Below are 14405 nucleotides of genomic sequence, written 5' to 3'. Positions count from 1 at the left end.
GGCCGGGGATCGGTGCAGGTGGTTTGGGCAGCTGTCCAGGCTGCCCAGGCCTGAGGCAGGTACTGCGCATCGGACTGCGTCATGATGGGCGTTGAACCAAAGGGTGGCCGCATTGAGCACTGCTGTACATTAATGTACTTCCACTTGTACATAATAGACGGCATGTGTCTTCCAGGTTGTCCACTGGATGGATCAGTGGCACTGGGCGTTGGCGGTTCGGGCACTGCGACGAACCTCCAGGGCTCCGGGCCAGGCAACCGCTAGAGTACCTAAACTGGCACCACGGACGTCCCGCGGCAGGCAGCGTCCCTGATAGCCTGCGCTGGCTCTGATGGACTGCGCCAGAGCGAATGGACCCCCACATGCACCGTCGCCCTCCTCCTCCACCTCCCGCCTGAGCTCCCCACATTCGTGCGTCTCCAACCGCCTCCCTCATCCTTGCACTCACCACCCCCATCGTCCCCATCGACCACATCGACCGCGACGCACGCGACATCGCCACCGTCGCATCGCCCGCACACACGCCGCAGCTTCACGTCTCGCTGCGCACGCCCGATGCTCCATTGACCGGACAATGGCGCCCTCCTCGCGTCACGGCCGCCATGTATAACCGCGACTCCAAGCTCATGCGCAAGCTGCTCGGCAAGGGCGCCGCCGACCCGGACCCCGTCCCGCCGCCGACCTACCGGCCCCCCAAGTCGCAGAACGCCGTCTATCCCGCCGGCGTGCCCGTCGCCTGCTTCGATGTCGCGCCCGACCGCCGCGCCGCCGTCCTCGCTGGCCCCCACGTCCTCAAGACGGTCGTTCTCGAGCCCGGCTTCTCCGTCTCCCAGGGCGTCGACGTCCGCGCCGCCATCACCACCCGCCAGCCGGCCGGCGGCGTTGCGGCCGACCAGCTCAACATCCGCGACGCCAAGTGGCACGGCAACTCGTCGACCATCTTCACCGCCTGCGCCGGCGGCAAGATCTTTGCCTACGATGTCGCCCGCCTCGGCGCCGGCTCTGCGTCTGAGCCCATCGAATACATCCAGATGCAGGAAGACTCGCGCCAGGTCAACACGCTCGACGTGAACCCCCACCTCAAGAGCTGGGTCCTGTCGGGCAGCCAGGACGGCGCGGCCCGCGTCTTCGACGCTTCGACGCCCATCCAGAACCGCTCCGGCGTCCTCACCTTTCGCCAGCGCTTCGCCCCGCTGCGCTGCATCGAGTCCGTCCGTCAGGTCAAGTGGTCGCCACGCGTCGGCCACGAGATGGCCTGCTGCACCGACGGCGGCATCGTCCTCAAGTGGGACGTCCGCCAGCCCTCGCGGCCCTTGCTGCGCATCAACGCCCACGAAAAGGGCTGCTCCGCCATCGCCTGGCACCCGGACGGCATCCACCTCATGAGCGCCGGCGCCGACACCAAGATGCACGTCTGGGACCTCGGGCCCTCGGCCGACAAGCGCCAGAAACCAAAGTTCACCATCTCCACCCCGGCTCCCGTTGTCGCCGTCGCCTGGCGGCCCGGCCTGTGGTCCACCACCGCCCAGACGCGCCGCCTGGCCCAGGTCGCCGTGAGCTACGACGAGACTAGCAATCGTCGCTACGGCACCTCGGCCGTGCACATCTGGGACCTCGCCCGCCCGACCATGCCCTACAAGGAGATTGAGCGCTTCGAGAGCTCGCCCTCGGCGCTCGCCTGGCAGGACCGCGATATGCTCTGGACCGTGGGGCCCGACGGCATGTTTAACCAGTGTGACGTGGCGTTTGCGCCGCGCGTGCTGGACCGCCAGTCGACGTCGGCCATGGCCTTTTCCCCACGCGGCGACGTCGTCATGTTCCTCGACGAGCGGCCTCAGTCGCAGCGCCCGCGTCCCTCAGTCGTCCACGAGCCCGAGATTCACCGTCAGACGTACAGCTCGAGCCCCAACGCCCCGGTGCTTAGCGTCAGCCGCAGTGACTCTGAGGACGAGGTCATGGGCACGTTCCTCGGGCCGCGTCGCAGGCACAGGCGCCGCCTGAGCGGCAGGCAGCTCAGTACGACCCCGCCAGGCGCCGAGGACAAGCTGCTCAACCTCGAACAGTCTGTCAGCGTGACGGGCGTGTTCAAGACGCAGCAGGCCATGGCGTCTGGCCGGATTCCGGCGGCGAAGCCGGTACATCTATATCAGTACCTATCAGGGGCGTACCTCGAGACGCTCCATAACGAGCTGCCGCACGTCGAGGGCAAGCCGCTGGTCGAGAGGGTCGGTAACATCATGGAGCAGTTTGCGCGAGCCGCCGAGACCGCCACCATGTACCGCCTGGCGCAGACGTGGAGGATCCTCGCGTACGCCATGACCCTGCTGCTGAACAGACGGGCGCAGTACCATCTCGAGTGCCGCGTGGGACAGTTTCAGAAGCTGCCGAGCGAAGACCGGGTTCGGCTGAGGCTGCCCGACGCCCACGGTGGCGAAGAGACCCCACGAAGGCCGTCGACGCAGCGGGGAAGCATCGACGGCCGATTCCTCTCGCGATCGCTGCTGGCCGAGGAAATCGAGAGCACGTCCAACGTGCCGACGCCCGTGGCGCGGCCCGCCGACGACATCGCCACGGGTCACCACGAGGCATACGAGTACGGCCGCAAGCTGACGCCCATTGTCGAGCCGGAGAGCCTCAACCTCGGGCCGGCCGCCCATGGCTCGTTCAGGGAGAGCCCCCGCCGGCGCCTCGACTCGGGGCCAATCTCCGAGACGAGCCACGACAGCGAGCACTCGCAGACGTCGTACACCGAGGGCTACGACTTTTACGACGCAGAGGTGCTCGCCAAGGCCATCGACGTGCCGATGCCGCGGTACAGGGGCCGCACGGTGCGGCACGACTCGGACGAAAGCTTTGGGCAGATGTTTTCCATCTCGGAAGGGAAGCGGTCTGCAAGGAGCGGCTCGAGCGGCGACGTCTTTGCCAAGCCGATTGCGAGGCAGGAGTCGGCGTTGGAGCGGTCGAGCGCGTCGAGCGTCGACAACGACAGCCGGCGCCAGTCGCCGACAAAGTACAGAAAGGACTCGTCCGACGAGATGTTTATGATTTCGCAGACGACCAAGTCAGACGAGTACCCGTCGCAGTCGTTCACCGACTCGGACCGCAAGCCGTCGGACGCGCCCGAGGTGGAGACGAACCGGTCGCACAGCCCGTCCAAGCCGGCCGTGTCGCCCAAGCACGACCCCCGCAAGCACGTTATCGAGACGGACTACCTCCCGTGGGACGACGACCCCCTGTACCCGTTCCCGTTGACGGACAAGGACGCCCTCTCGTCGCCGCTGGATCCCTACGCGCTCCTCACGCGGGCGCTCGAGTTCGAAACGCGCACGTCGGCACTCAATGCATCGGCCATGGTGCTGCTGCTCAAGCCGCTCGTCCCCGAGTCCGTCATCGACGGTCACCGCGCCAGCGCCATCCTGCGGCAGCACCACTCCCGCCTCGCGCGCATGAGCCTCTTCGTCGAGGCGGCCCTGCTGCGCAACCTCTGCGTCAAGGGCTGGCCGGCTGGGCTGCCCGACTGGGGCGACAACTACACGGCCATCTTCGGTCCCGCCCAGCAGGGGGTCAAGGTCGGGTTGTTTTGCCCTTCGTGTCGCAAGCCGCACGAGGTGGACCCGGCACGGGGCAGCGAGGCCGTGTGGACATGCGAGCGGTGCCGCGCCGCCATGGGTCCGTGCGCGGTCTGCGGCCACCGCGAGCCGGAGCGACCGGCGGACATACCGGACGAGATTGCCGACGCGCCTGGGCCGAAAGACACCTGGCTCGAGGGCTGGTGGTTCTGCCCCGGGTGCGCGCACGGCGGTCACGCCTCCTGTCTCCAGACGTGGCACGCGGCGCTGGACCCGGCCCCGTCGAGCGACCCGTCAGGCAAGTACAGCGACGGATGCTGTCCCTCGGACGGGTGCGGGCACGCCTGCCTCCCGGGCCGGTATCGCGGCGAGACGACGACGCAGCGCGCCGAGGACGTCAGCCGGGCGGCCGTCGACGCGGCGCGCACCCCGGAGTCGGCGCACCACGAGCGCCGTGCCAGCGGTGCCTTCTACAACCGGTCCAACAACAACAGCCGCAGCAACAGCCGTCGCACGAGCCCCGCGCGGAGCAGCAACAATCCCCCTGGCCTCGACCGCGCCGGCGGCGGGCCTGCCGCCAACGTCAAGAGCGACGGAAACGACGTCCCGCAAAGCAAGGCTGTTGGCATGGCCCGCGAGGCCCTTATGGGTGGCGGCAAGGGCGCGTCGGCGTCGCCCGCGGGCGGGATCCTCAGCTCAAGCCCTGGAAGCGCACGACAGATCGGCACGCCTGGGTCGGAGCGGGAGCGCAGGAAGAGCGTCAAGTTTGCACGCACGGACAGAACGTAGCGTGGCTGTTGATGGTTCACAATGGACCGCTTGAGGAGCTTGAGGGCGGCAGAGGCTGGAGAGGCGTTACGAGGGGGGCTACATCACGTCACCACGAGTGGCTTCTTGCATGGCGTTGGAATGGTTGTACAGTAATAGATGCGCTACGGTACCGCCGGGACGGCGAATCAACTATGCTTACAGTGCCTGCCATGCTGCTGGGTATCATGTACATTGACGACGTTGCAACCCCTGCCCGTCGTCATCCCTCAGGCGACGTTCTCTCGCAGCCCCTTGGTCCGCAGGGTGAAGCGCTCGCCCAGCGGCCCCGCGTCCAGCATGCCGTTGCCGTTACCGTTGCCGTTGCCGTTGCCGTTGCCGCGGTCACCGCGCCCGTCTTGGTCCTCGCTGAGGCGTCGTCTCTGATCCACGTGCGTTTGGGTCCCGGATGCGCTCAGGGGTCGGTCCGCCGCCGCAGGCATGCCTCCCGCCAGACGCCTCCCCGCCCAGAGGCCGCGCACGCCGCCCCTCTTGCGCTGGGGCACGTCGTCGGAGCCGGCGCTGCAGACGTAGAGCAGGTACTTGAGGTTGGGGAGGGAGTGGCGGATGTCGACGACGCGCAGGCCTTGGGAGGCGCACAGGGCCTCGACGTCCTTGTTGAGGAGGAACCAGGCGTACTCGAAGCGCCAGTGGCCGAGGGTCGAGCCGCCGCGCGGCAGGTGGAGCGGAAACTCGCGGCGCGACGAGGGCGGCGGCGCGGGCTGGTCGGGCAGCAGGGAGATTTCGTCGCGGGCGACGGAGCGCGAGCCGTAAGGGTAGAGCGGGTAAGGGAGCGGCAGGGAGAGGTAGAACTGCAGGTTGCGCACGACGAGGGCGACGAGCCCCAGGGCGGCGGATACGACGTCCTCGTTGACGGCGCGCGCCGTCGCCGCGTCGTACGTCGAGTTGGGCAGCGGCAGCCCGCAGATCTGGAACGACAGCGGCGGCGCGTCGGGCACGGGCGTGATGGGCAGCATGTCGGATAGCTCCGAGCAGATGCGGCGACGCTGGCCCCGGATCTGCAGCTCCGTCGTCGCCGCAAGCGAGCGCGATGCGTCGAGCTGCTCGCGGTTGTGCGCGACGTCCTGCTCGGCGCGGGCCTGGGCCTCGCGACCCTGCGCTATGGCCGCACGACGGCTGGCCAGCGACTCACGCAGCTCGTCGCGCCGCTTCTGGGCCTGGCGGTTGGCGCGCCGCTGCGCCGCCACGTACCGCGCCGCCAGGGCGGCTTCCTCCTCCTCCTCGGCGGCGTCCCGCGCGTCGGGCGGGTTGCTCTCGAGGATGCCGTTGATCTGGTCCATGATGCGGCGCTGCGTGTCCATGGCGTCCTGGATGGAGCTCTCGAGGTTGGCCAGCTTCATGAGCGCGTTGTACGACGACGTGGCCACGGGCGGGGCCTGGCGGGGCTCGGCCGCGCGGGTGGGAAAGTCGAGCGAGTAGACGCCGTCCTCGAGGTGGAAGATGAGCGCATTGGGGGGGAACCGCCGGTCCATCAGCGCGCCAATGAAGTTGAGCCCGCGCAGGTCGACAATCTCCTCGAGGAGCAGCGTCCACGGCTGGCCGGGGCGCCGCGACCAGACGCGAATCGTCAGGATGCAATCTCTCGAGAATGCATCGTCGGCGAGGTTAAAGAAGCGAAAGTTGAAGTTCTGTTTCCATGTCAGCAACCTGTGACCTGTCTCTGAAGGGCACAGGGGAGCTCACCGCAGACCGCTCGCGCACCTCGCTCACGTAGACGGGCTCGTCCGACCCGGCCACGTGCAGGGAAAAGAACGCATCGCCAACGGAGCTCTCGACCAGCTCCTCGAGCTTCCGCTGGCGCGACGCCGGGTTCGCGTGGGCGAGGCTCAGGCTGGTCCGGCGCGGGCGTGCCTTGGGGCGGCGCTTGTCGGCCCGGGGCGCGCCGGAGATGGCGTCGTCTCGCAGGCTCTCCGAGGAGCGCGAGGGGTGCAGCTGGCCGGCCTCGCGCAGGACCTCGAGGCGGCGGGACTGGTCGACGGCGGCATCGTCGGCGGCGCGGTGGGCGGGGGGCGCGAAGGACAGGTTGCGCAGCGACAGGCCGTTTAGGTGGCGCAGCTTGCGGTTCTGCGGGAGGAGGCGCGGGCGGCGAGGCTCCGAGAGGGACATGGCGACATGCTGGGCGAGCAATTGGTACGCGATGCTTGTGGGGATGGAGCTTGGTGTTGCGTCGTCATTGTCGTGGAGCTTGGGTTGGGGAGAGCAGTGCGGGTGGGGCGCTGGGCCCGGTTCGCCTAGAGTAATATTTGCTACGTGCATAGGGGCGTTTGCTGTTAACGTTACTTGTTACTCGTTGCCCATCTAGACTCTACGCGACACCTTGGTCCTCCTAAAACACAAACACAGTCCACTACACCTTGGCCTTGAGAAACCCGTCCACGACCGACTCCGTCTTGCACGTTGCGTCCGCGCCCAGCGCCACGACGTCGTTGCCGAGCGGAAAGACGTGCTCGCAGTCCGGTCCATCTATCACAATCTCGAGCTTGCAGGCGGTGTTGCCCGGGCTGGGGTCCACGACGGCCAGGTCGCGCCCGCGGCCGATGGTGACGGTCTCGCCCGCGGTGTCAGCACGCAAAGAGGGCCCCGGCTGCGCGTCCCAGCGGACCAGCAGGTTGCGCGCGGTGGCGCGGTCGGCGGGGGCGGGCAGGCGGATGAGGGGCGCGGAGCTGGCCAGGACGGCGTCCCACGTCTTCTTGACCTCGAAGAGGTTGGCGAGGGGCAGGAACATGTTCTTGCCGCGCAGGTCGGCGACGGACATCCAGTGCCACGAGGCGCACTTTTCGGGCTCCATGACCCTGGGGACGGCGTGCTGGTCGCGCAGCTCGACGAGGACGAACCAGGTGACGTAGTGCTTGTCGTCTGCCGGGAAGCGGTCGTAGGTGTTGGCGAGGATGCGGACGCCGTCGACATCAAGGTCCGTCTCCTCCTTGACCTCGCGCACGGCGCACTCGAAGAAACCCTCGCCGGGCTCGCAGTGGCCGCCGGGGAGCTGCCAGGAGCCTGTCGCATGTCAGTCGTGCAGCCGTGAGCGGTGTCGCGGAAACGTAGAACGTACCGGCGCCGTGGCTGCTGATGCGCTCCCCGACGAGAATCTTGTCGCCCTTGACGACAAAGGCGGACGAGCCCTGCTTTGGTGCTGCGGCGAGGCCCGACATTGTGTGAGTGTTTGCTGGTTTGTGCTGCTTGCAAAGACGCTCGCCGGGGTGGGCTCGTCTCTTTATGCTCATGGCGAGTGTGTCAGGCTTGCGCACTGGTCATGGCAGGATGCTGTGACAAAGGGCTCACCGGAGAGACTTGTTGTTCCGCTTGCTGCCAACGAGTTACCGGGCGGATCACAAGGCCGCAGGGCGGATTGAGCGTGTCGTGAGGTGGCAGGCAGCTTTGAGCAGCAACGTCAATGGCCGGTGTATGACTCTGCCCAGCTCTGTGCTGTGTTGCTGTGGATGGTGTGTGGTGGGAGAGTCCCATCGCCCACAAGACGGGTAGCGGGGCCCTAGGGACGACCTGCAGCACCACAGGCGGCGCAGTGACAACGCAGAAGCTCAGAGGATCACCAGGCACCTAGCTGATGCCAACGCCAACAAAATCTCTGCGTTTGGAACTGATGACTATGTGACGAGAGGCGGACGAAATCTGCTCATCCAGCGCATCCATGGGCACGACGGACGGCCAGGCCGCATTGTCTGGCCGTCACGGGATCGACCATGGCTGGCCAGGCCGCCGGCTGCCCGAGCAAGTCTGCCTGCGCGACGTCCCTGTGCAAAGGTGTAACCAACTTAGGTTGCCTTCTGCAAGCCCTGGCGTGATGCCACCATCGCCGCTGGGCACAGCCCCAGGCTCACTCACTCCCTCCCCGTCCTCCTCTCGCCCTCAACACACAACAGCCCCTTCAGTCCATGACATGACAGTGGCCCTCAGTCCGTGGCAATGGCCGTCGAGCACGTCGCGCCCGCATCCACCGTCAGCACCGTGCCCGTGATCCAGCGCGCCTCCCCGCCGGCGAGGAAGCGCACCGCGGCCGCGGCGTCCCACGCGCTGCCCTCGGTGCCCAGCAGGCTGCGGCGGCGCCTCGCCTCGCGCGTCTCGGCCGACATGGGCGCGGCGCCCTCGCCGGGACTGTGCATCATGGGCGTGTACAGCATGCCCGGGCACACGCAGTTGACGCGCACGCCCTGCGCGCCGTGGTGCGCCGCCATGGCCCGCGTCATGTTGACGACGGCGCCCTTGCTCGTCGGGTACAGCAGGCTGGGCGTCCCGCCGCGCAGCCCGGCCACGGACCCGACGTTGACGATGCTGCCCCGGATCCCCCCGCCCGCGCCCTCGTCGCCGCCCGGGTCGTTGCGCAGCATCGCCGGGATCGCGTGCTTGGCCATGAGCGCCATGCTCGTCACGTTGACCTCGAGCCCGCGCGCCCACGCCCCCGCGTCCGTCTCCGTCGCCGTGCCCCGCGCGCCCAGCACGCCCACGTTGTTGACGAGGATGTCGACGCGCCCAAACGTCCGCACCGCCGCCTCCACCGCCGCCTGGCACTCCGCGTCGCGCGTCACGTCCGCCGCGAAGGCGAGCGCCTGCCCGTGGCCCCCCTCGGAGCGTATCATCTCCGCCGTGCGCTCCGCCAGCGCCCCGTCGCGGTCCACGCACACCACCGCCGCGCCGTCCTCGGCCAGCAGGATCGCGATGGCCCGCCCGTTGCCGATGCCCTCGCCCTGCGTGCCCGCGCCCGTCACGATGGCTACCTTGCCGACGAGGCTGCGCGAGGGGCGTGTCTGTGACATGATTTGCCGTGAATGTATTTTGTAAAGTCGTCTGTGTCTGTGGTTGATGCTGCTTGCCGTGTTGGTAGTAGACGTGCGTCCTCGTAGCGGGTATAAGTGCGAGCGACAGGCGTTGCAGGTGTGCCGAACCTCGGCTTGATGGCGGGGAAACCACAGCCTCTCAACCTCCTCACTGCGACACCATCGCAGCCCAATGCGACAAGCCATATGACAAGTACACCGGCTTACACATTCGTCACACCTCTCGCCCATTGAACCGCCTCCACGAGCCCACGACGTCGTGTTCAAAGCCATGGCCTCGTCCAGGGTAGCCCTCGCCTTCGGCTGCCTCCCGCCCCCACGGCTCCGCAGCCCGCCGTCTGCCAATCATCTCACAGTCTCCACGCCATCGTCTCGAGCCCGCTTGCAAACCCTACACAGTCCACAATAAGCCACCCTCCTTCAACAATCAGTCAATAGGCACTTTGGCCGAGTGGTCTAAGGCGCCGTGTTCAGGTTCTCGCTTCGGTTCTCCGAGCTCCCTATTCGCGGTCTAGTAATAGGCGAGGGTTCGAATCCCTCAGGTGTCATTCTTTTTGACCTCACTCACGATGGACAACCAGTCATGACCCCGTCGTGTATCGTCTTTTTTTTTTGCCGAATTTTCACCCAGATGTGCCGGGGCAGAATTATGCGGAGTTTGAACCTGGATTGTGCCCTCCCTTGGCTGAGAGGGCACTCTGGCCCATCGAGTACGGATCGCCCTCCATCTCATTCCGACACAGCTATACGTGCTGAGATGCTCGAAACGTGCCACACCCCGACCAGCCTCCTCTTGAATGCACCCTCTAATGTACACGAACCAATTACAAAGTATACGCCAACGCCCGAGTGATCATGCAAGTGCTACAGTTCGTTCCGGTTGATGTCTGGAAGCGTCACCTTCCACTGCCGCGGGTTCACCGGCAGGCCCACCCAGAACTGGTACAGGCGCACCGTCTCTGATGTGATGATGTTCCAGCTGCGGTCGTTAGCCATGGCGCGAGGTTGGGCGGCAGTAGGGAGACTTACAATGTCCTGGGCGCCCGAAGCCACCCGCTGATGACAATCTTGACGGCCGCTCTGAACCGCTCCACCTCAAAGGTGAAGTGGTGGTACAGGGAGTCGCTCTTGGGCCCCCGCAACCGAAGCGCGACAAACTCGCGCACCGCCTCGTCCTCCTCATACTCGTCTGCCCTCCCTCTCGGCTCCGTCTTCGTGTCGGTCTTGGTCTTTGCCTTGGCCTGCTCTACAGCGTCTGGGTTCGGCGACGCGGCGTCGCTCTTCTGCTTCTTGGCCATCTCCCTAAACTCGCCAATGACCCGCAGCGCCTCGCTCAGCCGCGCGTACGTGTTGAACAGGGCGACCAGCTCCGTGCGCTTCAGCACCGGCAGCTCCCTCTCGTTGTCAAACTCGAAGAGCACCTTGAGCGCCGTGCCGTAGCCGTTGGTCTGGATCTTGCCCCAGAGGCGGCACTTGTCGCACCCGACGCAGTCCATGAGCCGGCTGATGTTGCGGAAGCGGTTGCGGAAGTCCTCCTTAAGGGACGGGCCCTCGCCGTTGACAAACATGAGGCTCTCGTCAAAGATTTGCGGCACGCTGGCCGCCCGCTGCGCCACCTCGAGCACCTTGGCCCGCGTCGCCTGGTCCTCGGCCGGGTCGCCGGTGCAGAACGTGTACTTTGAGTCCCGCAAATACGGTCCCAGCTTCGCCACGGCCCGCGTCACGAGCGCGTAGTTGAAGTACAGGTTGCTAACGCGGTCGGCGTGGCCCTCGAAGCGGTTCACGTAGCATGCCACGTTGGGCTGCCATTGGCCCGTCGTCTTGTTGAGAAAGTCCCAGCACAGGTGGGCGCTGATGCTCGCGTGCATGCCCGACACGACGCGGTAGAAGACGCGCTTCTCGAGGCACTCGTCGTCGACCTCGAAGCCCGTGTTGGCCACAAACGGCACCTCGGGATGCTGAAGGCGCTGCGCCTGGAGCTGCGCGTGCCGGCCGGCGGCGTCCATGACGTGCTTGAAGTCGAGCGCGGCCGGGCCCGCGGGCCACACGGAGACGCCGAGGTCGGCCGAGTGCGGGAAGGAGCTCTTCTGGAAGCAATTCTCGCGGTAGATGGCGTCCCAGACCTGCTTGGCGCCCTCGCCGCTGTAGCCCGTGAAGCGCTCCGGGTTGCGGAGAAGGCTCACGTAGTCGCCCTTGGAGCTGGCGCTCTCGTCCTCGGGAACGCAGTAGTCGCGCTCGTCGCACTCGTCGTCGTACTCGACCACGCAGCTCTCGCCGACCTCCTCGCCGAGCTCGCCTTGCAGCGGTCGGTCCGGGTGCTGGCGCTGGGCCGTCCGGCCGGGGTGCTTGGCGTGGGGACCCTCGAGCTTGCTCAGCTCGCTGGTGCGCCACACCTCGGGGATGTCCTCCTCGTTATCCAGCGTCTCGACCGCGCATCCCACGTTGCCGCAGATGCCGTTCTCGTCGTCCCAAAAGGGGCATCGCTTGTTGAAGAGATTGAGGCGGTAGTACGAGAAGAAGTCGGTCGACCGGACCAGGGTATCGAGCGAGGGCTTGACGTTGCCGTTGAGCTTCTCGAGCGTCGCGAACGAGGCGCAGGCATCGTCGACAATAGACTTGGGGGAGATCTGGGCGCTGGTCAGCCAAGTGTGCGCCGTGTTGCGCCGTGTTGCGCTGTGCTCGCGGGCAATCTCACCACGCATTCCTGGGACGAGCAGGAAGAGGGGGCCGCCCAGAGGGCGAAGAGCGAGAGGTAGAAGAGCCTGCCTGCAGACTTCATGGTGGTGTCGGCTCCCGCTGCGGCGTGCCGAGCTCGAGGACCGCGAACAACGAAGATGCAAGGTACTAACGGCAGGTACGAGCCGCAGGCAATCGAATGTCACGATTCGTCAGTCAAGAGATTCCGCGATGACCAGTCACGGCAAAAGGTCTGTTGGTGGGAAAGGACGCTGAGAAGAGGCCACCTGTCGCGGGATGGAAGAAGCAAGTCAGTCAACTGCCGCTTATGTGATGTAACATGACGGCAGTGGACGCTAGAGACAGCGGAGCGGACGGGACTGATGGCTTTGAAATGGAAGGTCACCCAGGCAGGCGGAGCGGGAAGAGCGGGGCCGCGGCGCTGGAAAGGTAACGGTGGCCACAGGCCACGGGGCGCTGCCAGCGCTCCGCCGCCAGCGCTCAAGAGAACTTCTAGGTTGTGGTGATTACAGCGCAGCCGTTCCCGAGCTGCGTAGGTACGGTCGTGCCGAAACATCAGCCCATCTCGATCCTCTTTCCACGCAGGCCCCGACGCACCAATCGGTGCGGGCAGACACCCTGGGCCATCGTGTGCAATGCCCTCGCCTCATGCGTCGTTTAGAGTGCCGTTCAAGCAAGGTGGCACCATGGTAATGTAAGCTCGACGCCACACGCTGCGACCGTTGTGCCACCAGTGGCCATGCCGAAAGGGCCAGTCTCCGCGCCGAGACCCTGCACCAGACAATGCCGCGCCTCACGTGAGGCACCGAGGCAGGGAGGGACCGCCATCCGCAGACTCTAAATTCCTCAATTCCAATTCCACTACCTAGACTGCTACCCGTCTCCAATGCCGGTGTGTGCCAACGTGCCCCCGCCCGTGCGCCGTGTCGGTGCCAGACGCTCGCGCGTCCAACTCGACGACTCCGAGCACGGTGTCGACCGCTGCGAGGCGGCAGTGCCGACGAGCAAGGCCGAACAAGTCCCGCCCCAGCATCGGCCCGTCCGTGGCAGACAGAGAGCCACCAGGCACGCAAAAGCCCCCCGAGGCCAGGACCAAAGAACCGGACACACAGGCCAGAGATTCGCAGGTTGGTTGGTACACACAGGCCTCGTTTGCGTCTGACGGCCGGCGCGAGGCGTTGATATTCTATCGAACTGACCCAGATATCGTATGCGAAGACCGTGATATTCGTAAGAGCGTTAACAGGACCGTACATGAGCTGTCGGTGCGACTGCGGCTATCGTACAGCGCTCACTGCGGCGGCTGGTAGTTGAGCGGGCGCCTGGCAGGGTCAGCGGTGGTGTTTCTCTGCCGCGTGCGGGCCATCGGGAGTCACCTACTTGAAGAGCAGAATGTGCGGCTCGGGCTCGTGGACCTCGTAATGCTCCCAGCCGAGACTCTGCGCGCGTCAGCGTGGTCCGTGTCCGTCGGGACGCCATCGCGGCGGCGGCGGCCATGACACGTACCTGGGTGATGCCGATTGCCCGCCACTCGTCCTCCCACAGCAGCTTCAACGTGCCCTTGGACGTGTCGTGGTAGTCCTTGGGGATCGCCTTGAGCATCGCCTTGGGCAGCTGCACGTGCCGATACTCATACTCGCTGTCCGAATACCTGCCAGGGCGTCAGCGGTCCGCTGCCTCGTCCACGTCCTCGTCGGGCACCACCCACCTGGCCGAGTAGTGGATCGAGTCGATAAACTCCTCCAGACGCGCGCGCTCCGAGTCGGACAGCGGCCGGGGCGACTTGTTTCGGCGGCTGGTGTCAATATCCATGGCCGTCGTGCTTGCGGGAGGCTCGGGGCGGTTTCAATCTCGGGTCTCTCGACGGGCGTCGCCTGCTCTCAACGACGCGACCTGAGCGCGCGATGCGGTGCGGGGAAGGGCGGTCTGCGGCAGGCCGTCACGCTCCTGCTGTCTCAGCGAGGTCTCCAATCGGTGGCACGGTCAAGGGCGGCCTGCGGCAACGAGCGACGGCGCAGGGTGAGAAGCGAACACGAGGCGCGGCAGCAAAGTCAACGCGACGGATGGAGCGCAACGAGGCGGGGAGAAGGGCAGGGCGGGGATGGAATGGCGGGCGGCGAGAAAGTTGTAGGTAAACAAATGGAAGTGCGTGCGCCGGCGCCAGCACCCCGCCAAACACCCACTTTGGCACCCCTGGCGGCCCCACCGGGCGTGGTTCGGCCGTTGCCAGCAGCCTTTTGTCCTCGACTTTGTTGGCCGCCGGGGGATGTCTGTGTCCTGGCACGGACGGAGCACTAGTTAGAGATGCAGTGATGGCGGGTGTGAAATGCTTGCACCAACATGTGCACCACGAGACCATGTCGCGTCGATTCCGTTTGTGCAGACGGCCTGGCATTCTCTGCGAAGCGCTGGAAGACCGCGATACGGCCAACAGCGGCGACGCCCCGCCCGCCGTCTCGTCCAGGCTGTCGACTGCCGCCGGCGCACGTGGCGGCCTTGCAGATCCGGATGCAACGCG

General features: G+C 66.2%; 6 protein-coding genes and 1 non-coding gene across 7 annotated transcripts; 2 read left to right on the top strand and 5 right to left on the bottom strand.

Annotated features, from left to right (window-relative positions):
• Positions 1 to 602: 602 nt before the first annotated feature.
• Positions 603 to 4358, top strand: PLICBS_010020 (SEA (Seh1-associated) complex subunit; the record flags this gene model as incomplete). Its single annotated transcript, XM_018327179.2, has 1 exon — positions 603 to 4358. The coding sequence occupies one exon, from the start codon at positions 603 to 605 to the stop codon at positions 4356 to 4358; it is 3756 nt and encodes a 1251-aa protein (XP_018174210.2).
• A 248-nt stretch (positions 4359 to 4606) lies between these two features.
• PLICBS_010019 (uncharacterized protein) lies at positions 4607 to 6503 on the bottom strand (the record flags this gene model as incomplete). Its single annotated transcript, XM_018327180.2, has 2 exons — positions 4607 to 6025; positions 6081 to 6503. 2 exons carry the CDS (start codon positions 6501 to 6503, stop codon positions 4607 to 4609), a joined length of 1842 nt encoding a protein of 613 aa, XP_018174211.2.
• A 241-nt stretch (positions 6504 to 6744) lies between these two features.
• Positions 6745 to 7549, bottom strand: PLICBS_010018 (uncharacterized protein; the record flags this gene model as incomplete). Its single annotated transcript, XM_018327181.2, has 2 exons — positions 6745 to 7394; positions 7450 to 7549. The coding sequence occupies 2 exons, from the start codon at positions 7547 to 7549 to the stop codon at positions 6745 to 6747; spliced, it is 750 nt and encodes a 249-aa protein (XP_018174212.2).
• Positions 7550 to 8308: 759 nt separating this feature from the next.
• On the bottom strand, positions 8309 to 9169 carry PLICBS_010017 (uncharacterized protein; the record flags this gene model as incomplete). Its single annotated transcript, XM_018327182.2, has 1 exon — positions 8309 to 9169. The coding sequence occupies one exon, from the start codon at positions 9167 to 9169 to the stop codon at positions 8309 to 8311; it is 861 nt and encodes a 286-aa protein (XP_018174213.2).
• A 458-nt stretch (positions 9170 to 9627) lies between these two features.
• On the top strand, positions 9628 to 9738 carry PLICBS_010016. The gene has a single exon. It is a non-coding gene; the product is annotated as a tRNA-Leu (tRNA).
• Positions 9739 to 10054: 316 nt separating this feature from the next.
• PLICBS_010015 (endoplasmic oxidoreductin-1) lies at positions 10055 to 11969 on the bottom strand (the record flags this gene model as incomplete). Its single annotated transcript, XM_018327183.2, has 3 exons — positions 10055 to 10169; positions 10220 to 11817; positions 11886 to 11969. 3 exons carry the CDS (start codon positions 11967 to 11969, stop codon positions 10055 to 10057), a joined length of 1797 nt encoding a protein of 598 aa, XP_018174214.2.
• Positions 11970 to 13178: 1209 nt separating this feature from the next.
• PLICBS_010014 (Cyclin-dependent kinases regulatory subunit (Cell division control protein cks1)) lies at positions 13179 to 13699 on the bottom strand (the record flags this gene model as incomplete). The annotated part of the gene is made up of 4 exons (XM_065601775.1): positions 13179 to 13209; positions 13268 to 13326; positions 13394 to 13538; positions 13596 to 13699. 4 exons carry the CDS (start codon positions 13697 to 13699, stop codon positions 13179 to 13181), a joined length of 339 nt encoding a protein of 112 aa, XP_065457847.1.
• Between the last annotated feature and the right edge of the window lie 706 nt (positions 13700 to 14405).

The sequence above is a fragment of the Purpureocillium lilacinum genome, assembly GCF_023168085.1.
Source record: "Purpureocillium lilacinum CBS 284.36 DNA, scaffold_8, whole genome shotgun sequence".
NCBI lineage: Eukaryota > Fungi > Ascomycota > Sordariomycetes > Hypocreales > Ophiocordycipitaceae > Purpureocillium > Purpureocillium lilacinum.
Note: the sequence above shows the minus strand (reverse complement) of the source record. Positions and strands in the feature narration are given on the sequence as shown.